Source organism: Podarcis gaigeae (assembly GCF_964106915.1).
Source record: "Podarcis gaigeae genome assembly, chromosome: 6".
NCBI lineage: Eukaryota > Metazoa > Chordata > Lepidosauria > Squamata > Lacertidae > Podarcis > Podarcis gaigeae.
In genome coordinates this window covers 3,863,860-3,887,472 of record NC_139682.1, presented here as the reverse complement: position 1 = coordinate 3,887,472, position 23,613 = coordinate 3,863,860, and the positions used below count along the sequence as shown (strand labels likewise).

Sequence of the window (23,613 nt, the reverse complement as noted above, 5' to 3'; positions counted from 1 at the left end):
CTTTTCCTTTCTGTATTTCATTTCCCTCCAACCTCACTGCTTACATGTCTGCACCTGCCAGCCTTGGCTCACATTTTATTTACGCCTCTGGTAAAGGAGACACGAGCTCACAAAAGCTTCACATATGCTGCCGTAGATCTCGGTTGTTGTTGTGGCTTTGCTCCAAAAGGACCTCTCTAGAAATGTCAAAATCTCTTTTGTTACACTTGATGGGTGTTTGGTGGAGGGCAAGGGGAACCATGGGGCAGGGTCCAGGATGCTCAGATTACTGCCACCAGACCTCCCCTTTCATCATGTAACCGTGATGTATTAGTGATGTAGTTTTTTTGGGGGTGTGTAACATGGGGATTAGCAGCTAATAAAAGTTTGGAAGCTCTTTTGTTGGGGGCTTCCATCTTGTTCCACCTTGTGGCAGGTGGGAGTCCTGTCGCGACAGTCTTCAATAAAGACCAAGCCGACTGGCTGCTGTTTTGCTCTGGTATTCCTGGCTGGTGTCCTTGGTTTTTGTCCAAGGGAGCCCTCAGATCTAGAACAGCACTTCTGCAAGAGCAAAAGCTTTCAAGATCCCAAAGGCCACAGTTTGCTTGCTAGCATTCTGTCATTTGCTCCTGTAGCTCTTCCAGGAAAGCAGGAACTGTACAAATGTGCATTGGTGAATGCTTTGCAGAATCCTGCTTTTCCCCCTACCAAATTTAGAACTGCGTACGCCCAGGTCAGCAGATTGGAGGTTTGAATCCCTGTTCAGGGAAGTTTTTAATATGTAATGCTGTACTGCTTTTAACACTGATTGGGAGCCGCCCAGAGTGGCTGGGGAAACTCAGCCAGATGGGTGGGGTATAAATAATAAATTATTATTATTACTGAGATGGAGTGAGCTCCCGTTGCTTGGTGCCAGCTCCTGCCAACCTAGCAGTTCGAAAGCATGCCAGTGCAAGTAGATAAATAGGTACTGCTCTGGCGGAAAGGTAAACGGCATTTCTGTGCACTGCTCTGGTTTCGGTCTTCTGTTGCACTAGAAGCGGCTTAGTCATGCTGGCCACATGACCTGGAAAAACTGTCTGCGGACAAACACCGGCTCCCTCGGCCTGAAAGCGAGATGAGCGCCGCAACCCCACAGTCATCTGTGACTGGACTTAACTGTCATGGGTCCTTTACTTTTACCTTTAAGCTCAAGTTGCATCGGACTGGGCTTCCTCCTTACCCAGAATAGAAGCAAATGAAAATTCAGCTTCACGTATTTTCCAGTCCAGGAACAGAAAATAGGTTCCAGGGCCAGCCCTGGATCAGATTTAGATTTGTGAATTGCTCCTTCACACCACCCTTCTATATTCAAGCCTGTGGGTGGGAGAGAGAGGCAGGAAGTTCTGACAGGCTATTCTGTATTTGTGGGGTATGAGACATAAGAAGAACATGTCAGCTTCTTCATTCATGTCAGTTTCCTGTTGTCTTTGTCCATAGAGTTTTCTTGGCAGGGATACTGGAATGGCTTTCCAGTGACAAACCTAGATAGTATCTTAAAAAGCTGAGACATCACCTTGCCGACAAAGGTCCATATAGTTAAAGCCATGGTTTTCCCAGTACAGTGGAACCTCAGGTTAAGTACTTAATTCGTTCTGGAGGTCCGTACTTAACCTGAAACTGTTCTTAATCTGAAGCACCACTTTAGCTAATGGGGCCTCCTGCTGCCACTGCGCCACCGGAGCATGATTTCTGTTCTCATCCTGAAGCAAAGTTCTTAACCCGAGGTACTATTTCTGGGTTAGCGGAGTCTGTAACCTGAAGCGTATGTAACCGGAGGTACCACTGTAGTGATGTATGGAAGTGAGAGCTGGGCCATAAAGAAGGCTGACTGCTGAAGAATGGATGCTTTTGAATTCTGGTGTTGGAGGAGACTCTGGAGAGTCCCATGGACTGCAAGAAGATCAAACACATCCATTCTGAAGGAAATTAGCCCTGAGTGCTCACTGGAAGGACAGATCCTGAAGCTGAGGCTCCAAGACTTTGGCCACCTCATGAGAAGAGAAGACTCCCTGGAAAAGACCCTGATGCTGGGAAAGATGGAGGGCACAAGGAGAAGGGGATGACAGAGGATGAGATGGTGGGACAGTGTTCTCAAAGCTACCAGCATGAGTTTGACCAAACTTGGGAGGCAGTGGAAGACAGGAGTGCCTGGCGTGCTCTGGTCCAGGGGGTCACGAAGAGTCGGACACGACTAAACAACAACAACAACAATGGAGTTTCAGTCCCAAACTTCCACCAGGTCCCAAACTTCCACCAGGCACCAGGTTGTAGGAAGGCTGGATAAGAGAGTTGGGTATGTACATGTCGCCCACAGTTCCTTGGGGTGCGGGGATAAATGTAGCCAAAAAAGTAGAAGTACTCATCTCAGGCTCGTAAACAGAAACTCACCTATGGCCAGTCTGTTTTGCTTCCAGCAGACCAGTTTCTAACTTTTCAAAGCCACATGGGATCAAAGGGGTTAACCTCAGGCCTGGGGGCTGAATGCTGCCCTCCAGGCCTCAGCCCCCAGGCGCAGTGTTAAAAATTAGCCAGGTGTGTTTTGCGACTGGTGCAGGTCCAATTGCAAACACATGGGGATCTTTGGATGCCAGGCTAGTGACTAGAGAAAGCAAAAATGTCACCTAAGAGAAGGATCTGAAATATTTTCCTTGAATCTTGAAGTTGTTTTATTCTGGATTGTTTTATTTGATGTTTTAATGTGTTTAATGCTTAATGTGTAAACTGCTGTGGGATTTGTTCTTTAAAATATAAAGTGGAATAATAATAATAATAATAATAATAATTAATATTATTATTAATACTACTACTACTAATAATAATAATGCACTGCAAAAACAAAAAACGACACCTAGACATTCCATTGTGGCGACTGCAACCTAGGTTTAAGGTGCTATTTGGCGATAAGATTATACATTTGGGTTTCTAACACTTGCCCAGGCCACAATCAGCTCCACTTCACATCCTCCTTGTTTCTGCTCAAGTCAAATGTATCCTTAAACTCTGATCATGTTTTGCTTGTGTGTATAGAAAGGGGGGGGGGGTGTATAGAAATTAGGCGACATTCATTCCTTGTCCTACTTTGGCCTCTGGCCTGGCAAACCATTGGAACGCATCCCTCTGGAAAAGGGTCATGTTCAAGTCCTGGCAGGTGCTGGGAAAGGTTTCTCTCAGCCCAAGAGACTGGGGGTGGAGAATCGCTCAAGAAACCAGCAGGTGCCAAGACCGGCCAATTGCCTGGCCTGGGAGAACAGCACCATCCGTCCTTGCAGGGGAATCAAACTGCAACAGAGGTCCGCTGCAATGATACTCTCGACAGCAAATCAATACATCTTTTAATTTCCGAGAGACAGAAAAATAGGCAAATTCACTCTGTTAAAAAAACACCACCACAGAAGGCCTCTCCCAACGGTAGTGTCATATTTGGTCAGGTATGAAAGCTACATTTGCACCAAGGCAGGATGAGTGGGCGGCTGGGTGGGGAAGGAAGAGGCAGAGCCAGGAAGGCCTAAATGAGAACTGGAGCATCTTTGGCAGCACGTGAACCAGAGAGAATTATTTCCAAAGGAGCCAAATCACTGACCCTTTTCGCTCTCCCCTGAAAGCACCAGCAGGGTTCCAGCTCCCCCAGTTTCACCCTTATATCCAAGGTTTGCTAATCAGAAGCTGGGCTTTTTTCGCCCGAGGCATCTGCCCGTGCCGGTTCCAACACGCCCTCCCTGCGTAAACAAAAAGTCACCCCAAGGGCAGAACCGTGCGCCCGTTTTTGCAGCAGCTCAACCGTCAAAGCTCCCTCCCAAAGGATGCTGGGAGGTTGCTGTTGCGATCAGCTCCCGCTTGCAGGTTTCCCAAAACCTCTCCATTCTGAAGGAAATCAGCCCTGAGTGCTCACTGGAAGGACAGATCGTGAAGCTGAGGCTCCAAGACTTTGGCCACCTCATGAGAAGAGAAGACTCCCTGGAAAAGACCCTGATGTTGGGAAAGATGGAGGGCGCGAGGAGAAGGGGACGACAGAGGACGAGGTGGTGGGACAGTGTTCTCGAAGATACAAACATGAGTTTGACCAAACTGCGGGAGGCAGTGGAGGACAGGAGGGCCTGGCATGTTCTGGTCCATGGGGCCACAAAGAGTTGGACACGACTAAACGACTAAAGAACCAATTCGCTTGGCCACTTTAAGGTATGGGTTTAAGATGGGTCACTGGCCCTATTTGCATGTAGAAGGTCCCAGATTCGCTCCCCGTGTGGTTATGAGAGACTGCTGCCTCAAACCTTTCAGAGCTGCTGCCAGCCAGTGTACACAGTATGGAGCTGGATGGACCAATAGTCTCACTCAATGTAAGACGGCTTCCTGTGTTCCTATCCAGCAGGCACTTCTGATGTGCTGAGAGCCTTGTGAGAGGTGCCCAGCCCCCTTCCAGGAGGGACAATTCCCAGAGTAGAAGGAATGTCTCTTAAAACCAGTTCTGCAACCATGTCTTAAGGGACACCTGACCTTTCAGGTCCCAGGGAGACAGAGAGATTAAAAGCTGGCTTTCCATCATGGGGGGTGGGAATGCAGCACCCTGTTTTCCCACCGCAAACTTGGGAGGGCAGAGCTGGCATGGGTCAGAGGAGAGAGACCCTGCAGTATGTGTCAGGATCCTGCTCAACAGCCCTTCTGACTCCAGGCAAAACAGCCCACCACATTTGTGCCCGCCTCGGTGAGCGTGCCAGGGCCCTCTGGCATGTGGGGCTAACTCCAGCCCTTCCTCACCTCGCACCTTCCCAATGTTTGGGTTTCAGTTCCCATCAGCCACAGCCAGTGCCGACGGGAGCCCAAAATGTTGAGAGGGTGCCAGGTTTTTGGAGAAGGCTGTGCTAAGGCGGTTTGGAACAGCTCAAGAGAAGGGTGGAGACAGTCTCCTGCCCATGTGCAGAGATCCCTGCCACCCTCCCTAGCCTCCAAGGCTGTGGGGTTTCTGTTTGGAAACTGCACTTGCTATGGCAGCAGAATCTCTTTAGGTCTGACCACCCCCCACCCCACCAAATCCTGCTCCGGAACAGGGTAGGCTGGCGGCAGTTGCTTTTCAATGGGGACATGTGGGTCTGCAAGGGGCAAGGGGAGCCGTTTGCCCACTATCAATCCCCACCACCACCTTTCTCAGCCTCCAAACCATACTCTTGTCCCACACTGGCATGGCAACTCCTCAATAATCCTGAGAACTGCAGCTCTGCAAAGAGAATCTGCCGCTTCCAGGGTTCTTTGGGCAAAGCCGTGACTGTTAAAAGAAAGCCGTCAACGAATGGGGTCGGTGTGTCTTGAGGATTTGTAGAACCTGAGATATACAGTCATACCTCGGGTTACAGACGCTTCAGGTTGTGTTTTTTCAGGTTACGGACCGCCGGAACCCGGAAGTACTGGAACGGGTTACTTCCTGGTTTCGGCGGTCGCGCATGCGCTAAATCACGCTTTGCGCATGTGCAGAAGCGCCGAATCACAACCCACGTGTGCGTAGACGCGCCTCTGTGGGTTGCAAATGTGCCTTCCACAAGGATCACGTTCGCAACCCGAGCGTCCACTGTATGGCTATACATTTTGCCTGTTTTTGTCAGAAATGCTTCCTCTTGCAGTGTTGCCTCACCAACCAACCCCCAAGAAAAAATAGAGAAAAATCTATGCAGGCCCCTGCAGAAAGACAATAGGGGTGTGCTGGGGTCTCAGCCCCCACAAATGTTGGCAAGAGAAGCCTGTAGACCCCTGCAAAGGGACCGCACTTTGAGCGTTGGCAACCCTTTCTCCTCCTCCCTGTGGTTCAAACGACCAGCAATGGACTGCTTCGTGGAATACTGGGGTGGGAATGAAGTTCTGGTTTTTCAAAAATGGAGGTTAGAGATGTGGCGCAATATTCAGGGCACCCCAGAAGGGGTAGCACCCCACAAAGAAAGCGAGATGGAGGCATGTATTTGATTTTACAAGGCTTTTAAGATCCAGCCCACCTAGCGTGGCCGGTGAGGCAAGTAGGAAAGGCAAAATGGGGATGGTCTCAGGCTGGGGGCTGACAGCACAACCCAGGCACCCCAAAAAACTGTCAAGTACTGAGGTAAATTCAAGTAGAGAAAAAGTTAAGGCCCACGAGGCCCACCGGGAACCTCATTTTAAGGGCAGAAATTGGAGGCACTGTGGTGAAAACTGGGCGGGGTGTGTGTGTAGTTGTTTAAGGCCACAGGTTTTCTAGGAGTTGTCAAAAGGGGGGGAGACTGCACACAGCTGCTGGCCCCAGCCCCTTCTCTCCAAGGCTGGCACCCTGTCCTCCTCCCTCACAAGGTGTCTGGGGCCCCCCATGCAAAGCAGACTTTTGCTCGGCACTGCAGAACGGGGAACGACTTCTCCCAAAAATGGCAGCCGGACTGCAGCAAGAGAGTGTCTTTACAGCCGCTTTCTGTTCAAAACAAAAAACCAGTCCGGCGCTTTGACCAAGGCAGCCGGTCAAAAATTCCCAGTCCTTGATCTTGCAATCAATCCACCCTTTGGCAACCTGAACCTCTTTTGCCAAGTCATTCTGCAAGAACAGCGGCTCGGAGCTCCAGTCCTTAGTTTCGGAGTCCCGCAGGGCTGCTGAGAAGCACCCCTTTCTCAACGCAGGAGAGTTTTGCTGGTGGGGATCAAGAGTTCCGGAACGGTCCTTTGGCACATGCGAACGGGGAGTGCACCATGACGCGAGGGAGGAGCTGATGTCCCGCCATCGTCCCTGACCCGGATGTCAAAGCACCTGTCCTCCCAGTTTGCTGGCAAATGTGACTGTTGCCTTCGCTTGATGACACTTCTTTCTGGGGCACGATCCGAGCAAGGGAACTGAAGGGTGAGAGGGGATCTCCCTCCCATGGTTCATGGCTAGTCAGGTCAAGACAAGAGTCACCCTGTTGCTTTTTTGTCCATCTCGTTCTCCTTGGCGGTTCAGCTGTACAGGCCTCCCTCCTCTTCCTCTTTGGCCTTGACCTCCCTCAAGCCCCCCACGTCTGGGACCACCTGCTCCAGCCCCTGATCTCTGGAGGGACCGCTCCACGAGCCCTCGGAGGTGCTGCCAGCAGCCAGCCATGGGTGCAACAGGATTCCGCTGGCCGTCAGCCTCTCAGATGGGTCCTTTCGCAGGAGGCAGCGGATGAGGCAGCGGGCTTTGGGCGAGACGTCTTCGGGGACGGCAAAGCGCCCGCGGCGGATCTTGCCAAAGAGGGACAGGGGCTTGGTGTCTTGGAAGGGGTAGCACCCCACAAGGAGGGTATAGAGCACCACACCCAGGCTCCAGATGTCAGCAGCCTTGCCAGAGTAAGACGCCTTGGAGCTGAGGATCTCGGGACCCACGTAGGCCGGGCAGCCGTGCTTGTCCTCTAAGGAGTCGTCGGGACCTTTCAGCAAACACGAGTCCTCTAGATTCTCCAGCAGCAGTTTGGATCTGGGCAGAAATCCAAGGGGAGAGTTAACCTGGAGCCAGAGATCACTCAAAGGCAGAATACAATGGAATACAATGGAAAAAGCACCCCTAATTTTGCAACCAGGAAAGCTGAATTCTGCAATAGGGATGGATCAGTCAAGATTGGGAGCAGATCTGCAGTTTGGTTGTGTAACAGATGGATCCCCCCTTTTCTTGGTTTTTTACATAATCTGGGTTCTCCTCCCCACCCCCTGAATTATTTGAATGATTCTGTTGGGGAAGAAGCACAAGACATTTTAGGAGGAATAGAGGCAGGTATGGCACAAACATTTTAAAAAACAACTCTGGACACTTAATTTGGATCAGTCAATCAGCCATAAACTGGAGTACTGAACAGTACGATTGCATCTTACTTATGCAGGAGTTCAGTTCCAAGGGTCCTACATGTACAGGGTAATTTCTTGTACCCAAATCCTTGGAACCACCCTGCAGCTAATGGGCTGGAGAAAGGAAGGAAGGAAGGGCATTCAGAGCACTCTCAGAGCCTAGAGAGAGCTTAAAAGCTCTTTACGCACCGGGGAACCCTAAGCAGACCTGTTGCAAAAAGAGCTTTTATACTCTCTGCCTAGCTTGGAGTTAACTTGCTGTCCTGGACTGGGTGGATGCAGAGGAACGGTGGGAGGAACTGCCTGGAAAAACCCCCACGGGAGGAAGACTCGGAGCCCGGGAGGGGCGATGGGGTGATGATGAGTGGTCAGAGGGAGAAGACAGGGAAGAGAAAATGTCGAAAGCTGAAGAGACAACAGGACTTAGTGAGCGAGAAGAGTCTGTGGCAGAGAGCAGTCCAGAATAAGAGGCAGAAGTGGAAGCAGGAGGGTGGGATGAGGGAGACAAGAGGCAGAAAGGAGTCTGGCTGGTGAAGAGGCACAGGTTTCTCCCCTTCCTGCTGCAACAAGCTGTCTCCCAGAACCAGGAGGGGCATGAAGTGAGAGGAGCAAAGGAGTGGAAGGATATACTGGCACAGTCTCTGATTGCTTGGAAAACACCCTGGAGAGGAGGACACATCATCTTTGGGGAGGTGGGGACCTTTAGTCTCGGCAACCGATACATGGCGGCAAGACCTGAGTTGCTGTGCTTATTAGGCCTGACTCTCCTGTGCAGATCTTGTTTTGCTAATAAAGCATTAACTCCAGAAATATCCTGATTCAATTGGAGGGTGGGCCACAGATGAATATTCTGAACAACACAATCCTAGCCATGTCTAGTCAGAAGTAAGTTCCATTGTGTTCAAGGGGCACAGCTCCCAGGTAGACGTGAATTATGGCTTTACTTTCAACTAGACATGGAAAGTAATTACTTTGTAAGCGCCGCCTTTATTAAACAAGAAACAGCTTTCTCGGTGTGATTTCCTGCTGGCTTGCTTGCGGCAGTTTCCACCAGCCAGCCTGTGGTTGAAATTGCACAAGTTAAATGCGCCTCTGATGCACTCGTGACGCGCATAATGTCCAGTGTAGCTGATCAAGTCAGCAGGAAAGTGTCAACAGATTCCCCTTCTCATCTCCTCACCTTTCTCGGTCAGCAAACACGAATTTTCGCAGTTTGAGGTCCCGGAGGACCACGCCGTGCTGGTGGCAGTGGGCGACCGCTTCGGCCATCTGACGGAAGAGGACAGCAGCCTCGGGCTCGGGAAGACGCTTGCACCGCCGCACATAGTTATGCATGTCGTCCCTCCCGGGCTGGAAGAAGACATAAATGTTCTGGTCCCCGACAATCACATCCGCCACACGGGCGATGTTGGGATGCGCTGGAAGGGCGGCGTAAGGGGCCAGCGCTTCTGGGTAGCTCTTGGCTGGATAGACCTAAAAAGAAGGAGCAAATTGTTACAAGGAAGCAAATGAGCAGAACAAGCGCAAAAGCAGAGCGCAGTTAACCTGTGGAACTCACTGCCACAGTAGGCAGTGGTGGCTTTAAAAGACAAATCCATGGTCACTCTTAACAGCGCAATCCTATCCATGTCTGCTTGGAAGTAAAGCTATCGTTCACTTCTACCTAGGAGTAGGGCCCCTTGAACACACTGGGACTTACTTCAGAGTAGACATGGATAGCCTTGTTAAGTGTGTTTTTCTGTTTTTCTCTCCACCAAAAAATGCTAATGCATAAAATCCGTTCCCTTCTTTCAGATGTCATTATTGTTTAGACACTCCTTTCCATTGTTAATTTTCGCTTTTTAACCCATCAGTATTTCTTGGCTTTTTGAGGTTTTTAAATGGATACTTTTTGTTGCTTCTACTCTTCTGTATTGCATATTGCACACATGACAGTGTGAATTATGGCTTTACTTTCAATTAGACATGGATGCCATTGCCCTGCGATTGGCATTACTTTGTAATCACCGCCTTTATTAAATAAGAAACAGCTATTTTATTGTCTAGCGACAGACAATCTTGCATTTTTTTCTCTGTATATCTTGCTGGGCCCTAACTGGAGAAAAATAATAATTCTCCGTTTAATAGAAACTCTTTAGAGAAAAGGATGTGTGTGTGTGTGTCCTTTCTTTATTTGACTCCCCTTTCGTTCTGCACCAATAGAGTTGTTGCCATTTTGTCCATGGTTCACTAATCCCCAAACCACGTGCCCAGAGAAAAAGGTGTGCCACAGAAAATAAAATCGATGTTGAAAAATTAAAGTCTTTGGTGAGCTTAAGGCAGAGGAGCTCCTAGGGGAGCTGGGCTTCCCTCCTTCCAAACAGAACATAAACACAGCCTCCTCCAAAAGCACATAATCCTCAACTCTTTTCGTACTAAAAAAGTAAACTTGGTGGGTTGGGAGTTGGAGGAAAGGGAGTATTTCAGAAACAATGGCCAACTCAAAGCGGGCATGACATTCCATGTTCAGCCAGCAGGTGTCAGCATTGCTCAGCCGCTAGCAGTTCTGCCAATAATGGAATCGTTGGGAAAAATAATATTGTGGCACTTCATAAAAGACACACAAATTTACCATGGCATGAGGCAGCTTCGCCAAGCCAGTGCCCTATTATCCGCAGTCAGTGTGCATCCAAAACAGAGAGGGCACTTGCTGGGCAAAAGGTTGGCATAATCATTCATAGACTCTAGTCCACAAATGACTATTATGCACCGTTATAAAGTTGTTTGCCTTTAAAGCACCACAGGACTCTTCCTTTTTCAACAAAGGGTTAACAAAAATCCCCCTCCCCAACACACACAACCTTGCTCAAAGAGGCAATTTTGAAAATGGCAGGATGTGTCCGCGCTGAACGATGGGGATGGAGACGCTCCTTCGGGTATACTGGACCAAGGCCGTTTAGGGCTTTAAAGGTCAGCACCAACACTTTGAACTGTGCTCAGCAATGTATAGATACAACAGGTCCCTATTTACACTTTCTGGAAACAATCACAGACCTTTCCCCCCCCAATAGTTCTCCCTGCAGGATAGATAAGTGTTTTTCCACGAGTGCCCATTGCATATTGTTTTTCATCTTGTTTTAAATGCACCTGCTGATTTTATTGCGCGTTGCCTTGAGGCGATTGCGTGAGGTGAAGAAGAAGAAGAAGAAGAAGAAGAAGAAGAAGAAGAAGAAGAAGAAGAAGCAGCGTCTCCACCCCCATCGTTCTGCCCCGACACTGAAGTCCAGCGGCGAGGGCCTTCTGGCGGTTCCCTTGCTGCGAGAAGCCAAGTTACAGGCAACCAGGCAGAGGGCCTTCTCGGTGGTGGCACCCGCCCTGTGGAACGCCCTCCCACCAGATGTCAAGGAAATAAACAACTCTCTGACTTTTAGAAGACATCTGAAGGCAGCCCTGTTTAGGGAAGCTTTTAATGTTTGATGTATTACGGTATTTTAATATTTTGTTGGAAGCTGCCCAGAGTGGCTGGGGAAGCCCAGCCAGATGGGCGGGGTATAAACAATAAATTAATTATTAATTATTATTATTATTAACAGGTCAGGAAAAAACGCCATTTTCTCCAGCAGGTTTCCTACCTTGCAGGTGTATTCTGCCTCCGTGTGTCTGTCCACAGCTCTGTAGCAGCCGCCGCCTTCGGTGGCCTCCAGAAGGATATATGAGCCAATCTGGGATATCCTTGACTCCCGGTCTGTGGCAGGAAGGGGGCTGGAGACAAGGGGTTGGAGGCAGGGGCTTGGGCTTGGCAGCAGGCTGAGACGCGGGCGCTTGGCTTCTGGGATGCTGGTCTCAGATGCATCATCAAAGTCCAGCCGCTGCTTCTTCTGCGATGCAACGACCAGAGGGCACTCCTGTGCAAGCAGACTCATCTGGAGGGGGAAAGTTAGGAGAGCAAGGGGTTAAATCAAAAGGGTCAAGGGGGCACAGCTAGATGACCAAAGGAGCTAAGACCCCTTAATGAATAACACCCATTCTGCACTTGGATCATTTATTGTGGCAGCACCAGAACTTTGGAAATCCCTGCCTATTGATATTCCTGTAATTTTTTCGGCACATTTTTGTTTAGGCAAGCCCACCCAGATATTTAGAAAGCTGGTGCGAGTTTTTAATCTGTTTTTAGTCTATTGCTACTTTGATTTTTGGAAAATCTTAAACTGATGTTAATTTTTCCTATCGATAATTTTATTCTTTTATCTTTTTTGTAACCCACTTTCCCCTTCTGTTAACTGATTTACGGACACTTATTCTTAGATATACAAAGATACACACCCGTCACAAAGTATCTTTTTATAATATACTAAGGAAAGCAGCTACTTAAATCTAAAAAAGAAGAAGAAAAGACGAGAAAATGAGAGACCTAAAAAAGAGAAAGGGAAAGAAAGGAAAAACTACAGTACAGTGCTTTTTTGTAAACCACTTTGAGGGTCTTTTTCAGGCTTCTTTTTCAACCAAGCAGTATATAAATTTCATGAAATAAACAGATATCCATTCCTAGCCCTGGTACTAGTCCTCAGTGTCTGGTACTAAGCAACAGACCATCTTTAGAAACTGAGCGTGTGGACATGAGAACTGGCAGATGTCTGCCTTTTGAGTCAGCCTACGGTTCTTAACAGCGCCCTTATTTCTCATTTAACATTGACTACCAAGTGATGTCTTTCCCTGGGGGTATTCATACCCCTTTGTGGCTTAGGGCCCTTGTATGGGACCGCCTCTCCTGGTCTGCCCCACAGAGGACCTTAAGGTTCATGAATAATCCTAGTTTAGAGGTCCTGGGCCCTAAGGAAGTCAGACTATCCTCCACCAGGGCCAGGGCCTTCTCAGTGATGGCTCCCACCTGGTGGAATGCTCTGTCCCAGGAGACCAGGGCCCTGCAGGATTTAACCTCCTTCCACAATGCCTGTAAGACAGCGCTATTCCGCCTGGCTTTCCACTTGAACTTAGCCTGATCTTTTATTCCCCTTCCTTCCCTCCCCCTCCCTCTCCCCCTTTTATGAAGATTATTCACTCTGAGACCCCACAGCTAATTCTCCCCTGGTCTCCTCGCTGGCCCAAATAGGGCTAATTTAGCCAGCTAGCCATGGTGATCATCTAATGTTTATTGGATGGATTTTCCCCCTAAATTGATTTTTGAATTTTATTGTTGTGCATGTTTTTTATACTGTATTTTATGCTGCTTTTACAATTAAGTGTTTTAAATTTGTTGTTAGCCGCCCTGAGCCCGGTTTTCTGAACCGGGAAGGGCGGGGTATAAATTATAAGCATTTGTGAATCTAACGGGAAAAGAAACTGAATATAAATAAATAGTTTCTTCTCTAGCATGGTGAATCGTCAGTTCCGTTGCTACCCCCGATGGCGGCCTCATTTCCTGACACCGTGTTTCCTGAGTCTCAGGCGGAATGGGAGTACCCCTAAACTTTTTTGGGGGGGTAAAGCACTGGAACTACACAAAGGGCATTGAAGAAGACAGCAGTATACATTAAAGCAGGGGTCAGCAAACTTTTTCAGCAGGGGTCCGGGGCATAGGAATTCTTTCATTTCTCCCCCCCCCCCAAAAAAAATATAGTCCGGCCCCCCACAAGGTCTGAGGGACGATGGGCCGGCCCCCTGCTGAAAAAAATTGCTGACCCCTGAGCTAAACAGGCTATAGCTCAGGGCCCCACTCTCGTGGGGGCCCAAAAAAAATTAAAGGAAAAAAACAACTGGATGTACATTTCCAAAATATGAACTAAAAAACAAAATAAAACCTACATACAGCAACAGTGTTTTGTGTTGTGTAGGCTCCTATTTGTTAAGTGGAAACGGCTTTAGATACCTATTAGGTCCATAAATGACCATATAGCATATATCCAACACAAAAAACCCCAGTTGCAATTTGTTGTTGACGAAGGACAGCTGGACATATAAAGGGCCCCATTAGCTTCAGTAGCTTAGGGCCTCATCAAACCTAAATCTGGCCCTGGCGCATGCACACCCACCCACACAGCCCTCCCTGTGCGACTGACCGTCACAATAACCAGTGGCAATGAGTTCTGCAGGGGCTACTTGTGAATGTGTGGGGAGAAAACCAGGCATGCAAAGCTAAGAACAGCCCTGCTGGGTGCAGTCCACCCACAAACCGTAGAGGGAAATTTGCCAGCCTGCCAAGGTAGCCATGCCAACCCAACCCTGTTTGCTCCCAGGAGTCATCAGAGGGCAGAGTTTCTGAGCTGTCATTGCTGCCTCTCGTGCCAGAAGCTGATGGCTTGGGAGAACAATGGGGCGCGCAATGTTTTGCATGTACAATGAGGCATGAGGGTGTTTGCCTCAGGGATGGGTGGGTATTGAATCATCACACACAGCAAGGTGGTCAGAGTGTTGGCAGCTAGACTAGGGACTGGGAACGGCTGCCAAGACCACATAACACCGGTCCTGAGAGATCTGCATTGGCTCCCAGTACGTTTCCGAGCACAATTCAAAGTGTTGGTGCTGACCTTTAAAGCCCTAAACGGCCTCGGCCCAGTATACCTAAAGGAGCGTCTCCACCCCCATCGTTCTGCCCGGACGCTGAGGTCCAGCGCCGAGGGCCTTCTGGCGGTTCCCTCACTGTGAGAAGTCAAGTTACAGGGAACCAGGCAGAGGGCCTTCTCGGTGGTGGCGCCCGCCCTGTGGAATGCCCTCCCATCAGATGTCAAGGAAATAAACAACTATCTGATTTTTAAAAGACATCTGAAGGCAGCCCTGTTTAGGGAAGTTTTTAATGTTTGCTCTTTTATTGTGTTTTTAATATCCTGTTGGGAGCCACCCAGAATGGCTGGGGAAGCCCAGCCAGATGGGCGGGTATAAGTAATAAATTATTATTAGAATAATAGTAATAATAATTATTCCAGACAGGAGTGTCTCCCACCCCTACGTGGAGATGCCAGGGATGAAACTTGGAAGCTTCTATATACGAAGCAGGACGTGGGTGGAGCTGTGGGTTAAACCACAGAGCCTAGGACTTGCCGATCAGAAGGTTGGTGGTTCGAATCCCCGTGATGGGGTGAGCTCCCGTTGCTCGGTCCCTGCTCCTGCCAACCTAGCAGTTTGAAAGCACGTCAAAGTGTAAGTAGATAAAGAGGTACCGCTCCGGCGGGAAGGTAAACGGCGTTTCCGTGCACTGCTCTGGTTCACCAGAAACGGCTTAGTTATGCTGGCCACATGACCCAGAAGCTGTACGCCGGCTCCCTAGGCTAATAATAATAATAATAATAATAATAATAATAATAATAATAATTTATTATTTATACCCCGCCCATCTGGCTGGGCCTCCCCAGCCACTCTGGGCGGCTTCCATAAAAACCAAAAATACAGTAAAATATCACACGTTAAAAACTTCCCTGAACAGGGCTGCCTTAAGACGTCTTCTGAATGTCAGGTAGTTGTTTATCGCTTTGACATCTGCTGGAAGGGCGTTCCACAGGGTGGGCGCCACTACCGAGAAGGCCCTCTGCCTGGTTCCCTGTAGCTTTGCTTCTCGCAATGAGGGAACCGCCAGAAGGCCCTCGGCGCTGGACCTCAGCGTCCGAGCAGAATGATGGGGGTGGAGACGCTCCTTCAGGTATACAGGACCGAGGCCGTTTAGGGCTTTAAAGGTCAGCACCAACACTTTGAACTGTGCTCGAAAACATACTGGGAGCCAATGTAGGTCTTTCAAGACTGGTGTTATATGGTCTCGGCGGCCGCTCCCAGTCACCAGTCTAGCTGCCGCATTCTGGATTAGTTGTAGTTTCTGAGTCACCTTCAAAGGTAGCCCCACGTAGAGTGCATTGCAGTAGTCCAAGCGGGAGATAACCAGAGCATGCACCACTCTGGCGAGACAGTCCGCAGGCAGATAGGGTCTCAGCCTACGTACCAGATGGAGCTGGTAAACAGCTGCCCTGGACACCGATTTGACCTGTGCCTCCATGGACAGCTGTGAGTCCAAAATGACTCCCAGGCTGCGCACCTGGTCCTTCAGGGGCACAGTTACCCCATTCAGGACCAGGGAATCCTCCACACCTGCCCGCCTCCTGTCCCCCAGAAACAGTACTTCTGTCTTGTCAGGATTCAACCTCAATCTGTTAGCCGCCATCCATCCTCCAACCGCCTCCAGACATTCACACAGGACCTTCACTGCCCTCACTGGTTCTGATTTAAAAGAGAGGTAGAGCTGGGTATCATCTGCATACTGATGAACACCCAGCCCAAACCTCCTGATGATCTCTCCCAGCGGCTGCATGTAGATGTTGAAAAGCATGGGGGAGAGGACAGAACCCTGAGGCACCCCACAAGTGAGAGCCCAGGGGTCTGAACACTCACCCCCCCCCCACTTTCTGAACACGGCCCAGGAGGAAGGAGCGGAACCACTGTAGGACAGTGCCCCCAGCTCCCAGCCCCTCAAGACGGTCCAGAAGGATGTTATGGTCGATGGTATCAAACGCCGCTGAGAGATCCAGCAGAACTAGGAAACAGCTCTCACCTTTGTCCCTAGCCCGCCGGAGATCATCAACCAGTGCGACCAAGGCAGTTTCAGTCCCATGATGAGGCCTGAATCCCGACTGGAAGGGATCCAAATGGTCCGCTTCTTCCAGGCGTGCCTGGAGTTGTTCGGCAACCGCTCGCTCTATCACCTTGCCCAAGAATGGAAGATTTGAGAATGGGCGATAGTTGGCCATCGTGGCCGCATCTAAAGATGGTTTTTTAAGAAGCGGTTTAATAACCGCCTCTTTCAGTGGGTCTGGGAAGGCTCCCTCACGGAGGGAAGCATTCACCACCCCACGAAGCCCATCGCCCAGTCCTTCCCGGCTAGCTTTTATAAGCCAGGATGGGCAAGGATCCAGGAGACAGGTGGTTGGCTTCACTCGTCCAAGCAGCCTGTCCACATCCTCGGAGGTAACAGATTGGAATTGATCCCACTCAACTTGACTAGACAGAACTCTATCACTCTCCCGCCCTGGCCCTGCTCCCACGGTGGAGTCTACTTCTTCCCGAATCTGAGCAATTTTATCTGCAAAAAACCTTGCAAAATCATTGCAGGAGAATATGTGGCCCGTACTGGGCCCCGATGTTACAGGTGGTTCCGCTAAATTGTGAACCACCTGAAAAAGTCTCCTGCTGCTGTTTTCTGCAGATGCAATAGAGGCGGTGAAGAAATAATTATTATTATTATTTATTACTTATACCCCGCCCATCTGGCTGGGTTTCCCCAGCCACTCTGGGCAGCTTCCAACAGAATATTAAAATACAATAACCTATTGAACATTAAAAGCTTCCCTAAACAGAGCTGCCTTCAGATGTCTTCTAAAAGTTTGGTAGTTGTTTTTCTCTTTGACATCTGGTGGGAGGGCGTTCCACAAGGCAGGCACCACCACCGAGAAGGCCCTCTGCCTGGTTCCCTGTAACTTGGCTTCTTGCAGCGAGATGAGCGCCACAACCCCATGACTGGACCTAATGGTCAGGGTTCCCTTTACCTTTACATACAAAGCAGGTGTCCTGCCACTGACTTGTGGTCCTTGCTAGCCCCAGGTGATGGAAGGGGGCTGATAGAGAGGGGGCTGGAGGAGAAAGGCAGCCCCACAGTTTGGGGGCTAGGATGGAGACAGCCAAGTAGGCTTCATGGTGGAAGAATCAGGACAAGTAAAATATTTCTTCACGCAGTGCAATGTTAAACTATGGAACTCCCTGCCACAGGAGGCAGGGATGGACACCAAACTGGGTGGCTATAAAAGAGGACTGTATAGATTCATGAAGGAGATATGCTGCCTCCAGGATCGAATACCAGTTGCTGGAAGGAAGAGGGCTCTCGCCCTCTGATCTTGCTTATGGGTTCCCCCATAATGGGCATCTGGGCTGGCTGGCAAGAACAAAATGCTGGACCAGGTGGGGCCCCTGCGGCCTGATCTTGCAGGTTCTTCTTCAGAGACCTGCAAACTCCATAGGTTCCCAAAGCCTCTCTGCGGAATGGAGGACGTGGGAAGCTGGAAAAGGTGTGCTGTCTCTCCCAGTAGCAGCCCCTGATCTTGCGTGCCAAAGGAAAGGAGCAGCCATCAACCTGAGAGAGGAGTTAGAAGCAAATGAAGATCTCTTCTGCCCAGGTTAAGTCAAGGTGCAATACACCTCTGGGCACTCGGGCATGGTGGGAGATACCTGTGCAAGGATTTGCAAAAGGACATCATTTGCACAAACATAATTGAATGCAGGCACAACCTTGATGGCAGAAAGTGAGGAGGAATTAAAGAACCTTTTAATGAGGGTGAAAGAGGAGAGCGCAAAATATGGTCTGAAGCTCAACATCAAAAAAACGAAGATCATGGCCACTGGACCCATCACCTCCTGGCAAACAGAAGGGGAAGAAATGGAGGCAGTGAGAGATTTTACTTTCTTGGGCTCCATGATCACTGCAGATGGTGACAGCAGTCACGAAATTAAAAGACGCCTGCTCCTTGGGAGAAAAGCAATGACAAACCTAGACAGCATCTTAAAAGGTAGAGACATCACCTTGCCAGCAAAGGTCCGTATAGTTAAAGCTATGGTTTTCCCAGTAGTGATGTATGGAAGTGAGAGCTGGACCATAAAGAAGGCTGAATAGATGCTTTTGAATTAAGGTGCTGGAGGAGACTCTTGAGAGTCCCATGGACTGCAAGAAGATCAAACCTCTCCATTCTGAAGGAAATCAGCCCTGAGTGCTCACTAGAAGGACAGATCCTGAAGCTGAGGCTCCAATACTTTGGCCACCTCATGAGAAGATAAGACTCCCTGGAAAAGACCCTGATGCTGGGAAAGATGGAGGGCCCAAGGAGAAGGGGACAACAGAGGATGAGATGGTGGGACAGTGTTTTAAAAGCTACCAGCATGAGTTTGACCAAACTGCGGGAGGCAGTGGAAGACAGGAGTGCCTGGCGTGCTCTGGTCCAGGGGGTCACGAAGAGTCGGACACGACTAAACGACTAAACAACAGCAACGTACAAGGATTTGCAAAAGGACATCATTTGCACAACCTGTGCAACCAGGAGGCGAAGGGAGGCTGCCTTTCCGTCACTACTTGCTGCCTGCAGCACTGCCTTCTAAACAGGGAGCAGAGGTTTCCAGAGCTGTATGCAAGTGGAAGAGCGTGCCAGCCTCAAGGCTCCAAATGCCTCCAGAGACTGCAGGGAGGAGCTTTCAGCTATCTCTCTTTCACTTGCTCTCATCAGCAAGGAAAATAAGTGGATGATGCAAACAGAGCGCAAGTCCTCCAGCCTCCACCCGCCCCTCTGCTGAACCAGGAACAAGGTTGCCTTGAGGTCACACCTTTCCGCTTGCCAACATGATCTCTGCATTCCCCAACCTGGATTTCCTGAGAAAAGGCTGTGAGCTCTCCAGGACAAAGCAAGGAAAGAAACACTCTGTCTATGCTCAAAGCCCCGCTCCCTTGGTTTCTGTTTCACACGTATTACGAACTCAGAGCAGTTCCAGAACTGTGCTTTAGTATATTAACACACAGACACCCTTAAAAGTACAGTTATAAAGCTTTCCTTATATTTACTCACTTGCAAAAAATAAATTAAAAATGCCACCCCTCTTTAAAAATTATCATGGCAGTTAACAGCATAAAGATGAACAGTAAGATTGCAAACACAACATGTAACAGAAGAATTAAAACTTCCATTCCAAATCAGTAGCTGAAATCACTAAGTCAGTCGGTAGTGCATGAGACTCTAATCACGAGTTCAAGATTTCTGCATTGCCGCGGGTTGGACTAGATGACCCGTAGGGTCCCTTCCAAGGCTGCAATTCTATGAAATCCAGACATCCACCTAGATGAATTGCCCCACTGGGAAAGCCTGGAACCAGGAACTCAGCCACCATCAGTCTTTCCTAAGTGCCCAGAGTGTGTTACATGCATTATATCAGTAACTTTTACAACAGTCTTGTAGGGTAGACCAATATCTCCACCTCCATTCTACAAGTGGGGACCCAGGCCGTTAAGAAAATGGTTTGCTGAAGGCCTCCTAGTTCGTGGCTCCTGAGATTTGGCTCAGTGACTTCCCAATTCCCACTCAATCTCCAGGGGGCAAACATCACCTTATGGAAAAATATCATTGTTTAAAACCAGCCCTCACTTTCCCCCTCCCTAGGAAAACAGCAATTTCTGCAAAGGGCAGTTTTGAGTGGCAAAGCAGCAGAAGAGGGGTATTTAACCCCTTCCCTGTCAGCTGCTGCTTTCAACCTAAGCTCCCAGGTGTGGCTTTGCAGTGGTAAATACACCTGCAATCCTGGTGCAGCTGGGGGCAATTTGGAGCAAGAGAACAGCAGGCAGGAAGCTCTAAGCCCGCCTTCCCCAACCTGATGCCCTCCAGATGTTTTGCACTACAAATCCCATCAGCCCAAGCCAGCACAGCCATACACATCTTCACATACAATGTGCCCTTTGGCTTTTGCAGCTGCTACACCATTTATCGCTACACCATCTTTTACTTCTGTCCTTCCTTGCTGGTGTCCATGCTGTTCCTGGATTATTGATCCAGACCGACATGCAGTTGTATCCTATGGGCTCCGTCACAGTATCTGTCATGGCAACAAGATTTTGGGGAGGGGGAAAGGTGGGCATTGCTGTTCCTCAGCTGTTTTCCCCACTCACAACTATGTTTGTTACAAAGACACCCCACCCTGCTCTAATTTCAAAAAGAAACTCTGCACATGCACAATTTGGTCTGACCCAAATCAGATACTGCAGACTCCACATGGAAACCTTTGGGAAAAAGTGGTCTGGGTCAGGCCTCCGAGCACTGGGCACCCTCCTTTAAAAGAGGCTGCCACTCACTTGGTCACCTGTGACTAGTTTAGAATCGCCCCAGGCGACCAGAGAGGGGAAAGCTAATGCCAATTAGTTGAGCAACAGCTGGTTATGACTAAGGCAGGTATGTTAGTAAGAAAGGTTTTATTGGCTAATCGTTTTTGTGGACCTAATTTGCACGGCTTTTTTTTAAAGGCTCTTACTCGCCTGTTGCATCAAACATTTTCTGAATTGCCTGGCCTCACCCGAGGCAACCGCAATTGTTTGCTGTGGAGGAAGTCTGAAGATTCATTGCGAGTCACTCCATGATGTGATACTGACTGACGGAGATGTCTAAATTTAATCAGCCCCAGGAAAGCTGCTGCTCCTCAGCTGCAGGATCCAAGAGGCTGTTCTCCAGGAAAAGCCTTTGCTGAGCCCAGGGGCCACATGTCAGGCCCCCAAATCCACTTTCTGCAGTTGCGACACATAAGGAACAGAAAGCAACAGCCTTGCTGGAATCCTATGCCTGTGAATTAAATGGCTGCAATTTGGACTCATTTTTCAAACCGAGAACAAATATGCAAAGATGCCTAATTCCCAGCCAGTCACACAATCAGAGCCATAGAGCTGGGAGGGATCTCCAAAGGCCATCTAGTCCAACCCCCTGCGACGCTAAAGAACCCCTGACTCGCTCAGCACCTCCCACACTGGCTGGCAGCAGGTCTCCTGGGTTTCAGGTAGAGAGACCTATCTGGAGATGATTGGCACTGAACCTGGGTCCTTCTGCAAGCAAAACAGCTCCTCTACCCCTGGATTATGCCTGGATGCCCTGTCTGCTGGGTCTGCAGTCCTTTTGCCTAGAATGCTTCCTTCCTATTCCCAAACGCCTGGGTGCCCCTGGTGGAAAGCAGTTTGGCCTCTTGGCGCTGAAGGGAAGGCGCTTTGGATGCCGAGGGTGCCTCTGAGCATGGCCAGAGTGGAGCTCCTTTTTTAGCCTGTTGCAGCAAAGACGGTAGGGGTTCGCCAGAGAGACCCCCACCCTGTGGGTCCTTCCTAGCAATCAGGTCCGGGGGCTAAGCGATTCTCGCCCTCCCTCCCCCCGAAATCCAGGTGGGGCCAATAACCCACCCCACACATCCTTCTTAGCACCCTTCTGTACCTTTGGCGGCGGCGGCGGCGGCCTCGACGACGTTCCCTGTATGCGGGTCTTTATCTTGGAGAGGGGCTCCTTCTCTTGCCTTCTCGCCCCCCAACTCCGGAGTGCTTTTGTTCCCTTCCTTGCCCGACGATCCTGCAGGGTAGGCGGAATCCAAGGGCAGGAGGAGCACCCAATCCAGAGGACCCCCACCTCGGGGCGGCGGGTAGGGTGGGATCCTGCGTCCCTCCCCGCCTAAAGGCGACAGCAGCAGCGACGCTCCATGGTGCAAGCGGCGAGGGCGCAGCGCGGCGAGCGAATGCGCCGTTCCCAAGCGGCGAGCGCCTTTGTCTGCGCGGCCGCTGCGGCTCCTGGCCGCGCCGTCGGGGATGATGTAACTCCCGCAGCCGCGGCTCCGCCTCGGTCCGGCTGATGCGGCAGGCGGCGCGGATTGCACCAGGCAGCCGGGCAAGCCGGGCTCCGCCCCGGCTCGGGTGACACGCGCCGCCCCGAGCCTGCAAGCGCGCCCCCTCGGGGTCGCCTTGCAACCGGGTTGCGCCACGCGAGGGCCCCCCCAAAGGCGTGGGACAAGTCTGGAAAGAGAGGGGCGACAGCTGCAAGCCCGGGTCCGGATGCTAGCATTTGGTTGACGTTGGAGTGAGACTGAGTTGAGAAATAAGACTATGAGCGCATATTGATTGTTCATGTTTAGTCGTTTAGGGATGGTTTTTTTGTTGTTGTTTTAAATGTTTTATTATTATATGTTGGAAGCCACCCAGAGTGGCTGGGGCAACCCAGTTTTAGATGGGCAGGGCATTCCTATTATTATGTAATAGAATGTCCCTATTTTCATTGGACAGATCCTGAAGCTGAGGCTCCAAGACTTTGGCCACCTCATGAGAAGAGAAGACTCCCTGGAAAAGACCCTGATGTTGGGAAAGATGGAGGGCACAAGGAGAAGGGGACGACTGAGGACGAGATGGTGGGACAGTGTTCTTGAAGTGACCAGCATGAGTTTGACCAAACTGCGGGAGGCAGTGGAAGACAGGAGTGCCTGGCGTGCTCTGGTCCAGGGGGTCACGAAGAGTCGGACACGGCTAAATGACTAAACAAAACAACAATTTTCATTGGAGAAATGTTGGCGGGTATGTGCTTCTGAGCACCAGTCGCTGGGAACCCCAGGAGGGCACAGGGCTCTTGTGTTCGAATCTTGCTTGCTGGTTCCCCATTAGGGCATCTGCCTGGCCAATGTGAGAACAGGGTGCTGGACCAGATGGTCTGACCAGTAGCTTCTTCTCACGATGCTATTGTCCAGCAGAGGTACACATGGCATGTATCTCTATGCAGCATTTAGAAGGCAGCTAGATTTCCAGAGATAGGCAGGATGAGGAGCATCTTAAGGGCACTCCCCCCTCCTCTGTTGTTGTTTAGTCGTGTCCGACTCTTCATGACCCCCTGGACCAGAGTATGCCCGGCACTCCTGTCTTCCACTGCCTCCCGCAGTTTGGTCAAACTCATGCTGGTCGCTTCGAGAACACTGTCCCATCATCTCGTCCTCCGTCGTCCCCTTCTCCTTGTGCCCTCCATCTTTCCCAGCATCACGGTCTTTCCCAGGGAGTCTTTTCTTCTCATGAGGTGGCCAAAGAAAGCATAAAAGGGTCTGGATTGGAAGCCAAGCCTTATGAGGAGCTGAGTGTGTTTAGCCTGGGAAAGAGATATGAAAGCCATCTTTAAATATCTAAAAGGCTGTCACATGGAACAAGCTCGTTTTCTCCTGCTCCGGTGGGTAGGACTCGAACCCATGGCTTTAAGTTCAGTTCCTGCTCCTGCCCATCTAGCAGTTCGAAAGCACGTCAAAGTGCAAGTAGATAAACAG

General features: G+C 50.0%; 1 protein-coding gene across 1 annotated transcript; it reads right to left on the bottom strand.

Annotated features, from left to right (window-relative positions):
- Positions 1-3,336: 3,336 nt before the first annotated feature.
- TRIB3 (tribbles pseudokinase 3) lies at positions 3,337-22,229 on the bottom strand. Its single transcript, XM_083744631.1, has 4 exons — positions 21,762-22,229; positions 11,427-11,717; positions 8,996-9,288; positions 3,337-7,450 (listed from the first exon to the last, which is right to left on the bottom strand). Exons 2-4 carry the CDS (start codon positions 11,715-11,717, stop codon positions 6,955-6,957), a joined length of 1,080 nt encoding a protein of 359 aa, XP_083600757.1. The 5' UTR covers positions 21,762-22,229; the 3' UTR covers positions 3,337-6,954.
- Between the last annotated feature and the right edge of the window lie 1,384 nt (positions 22,230-23,613).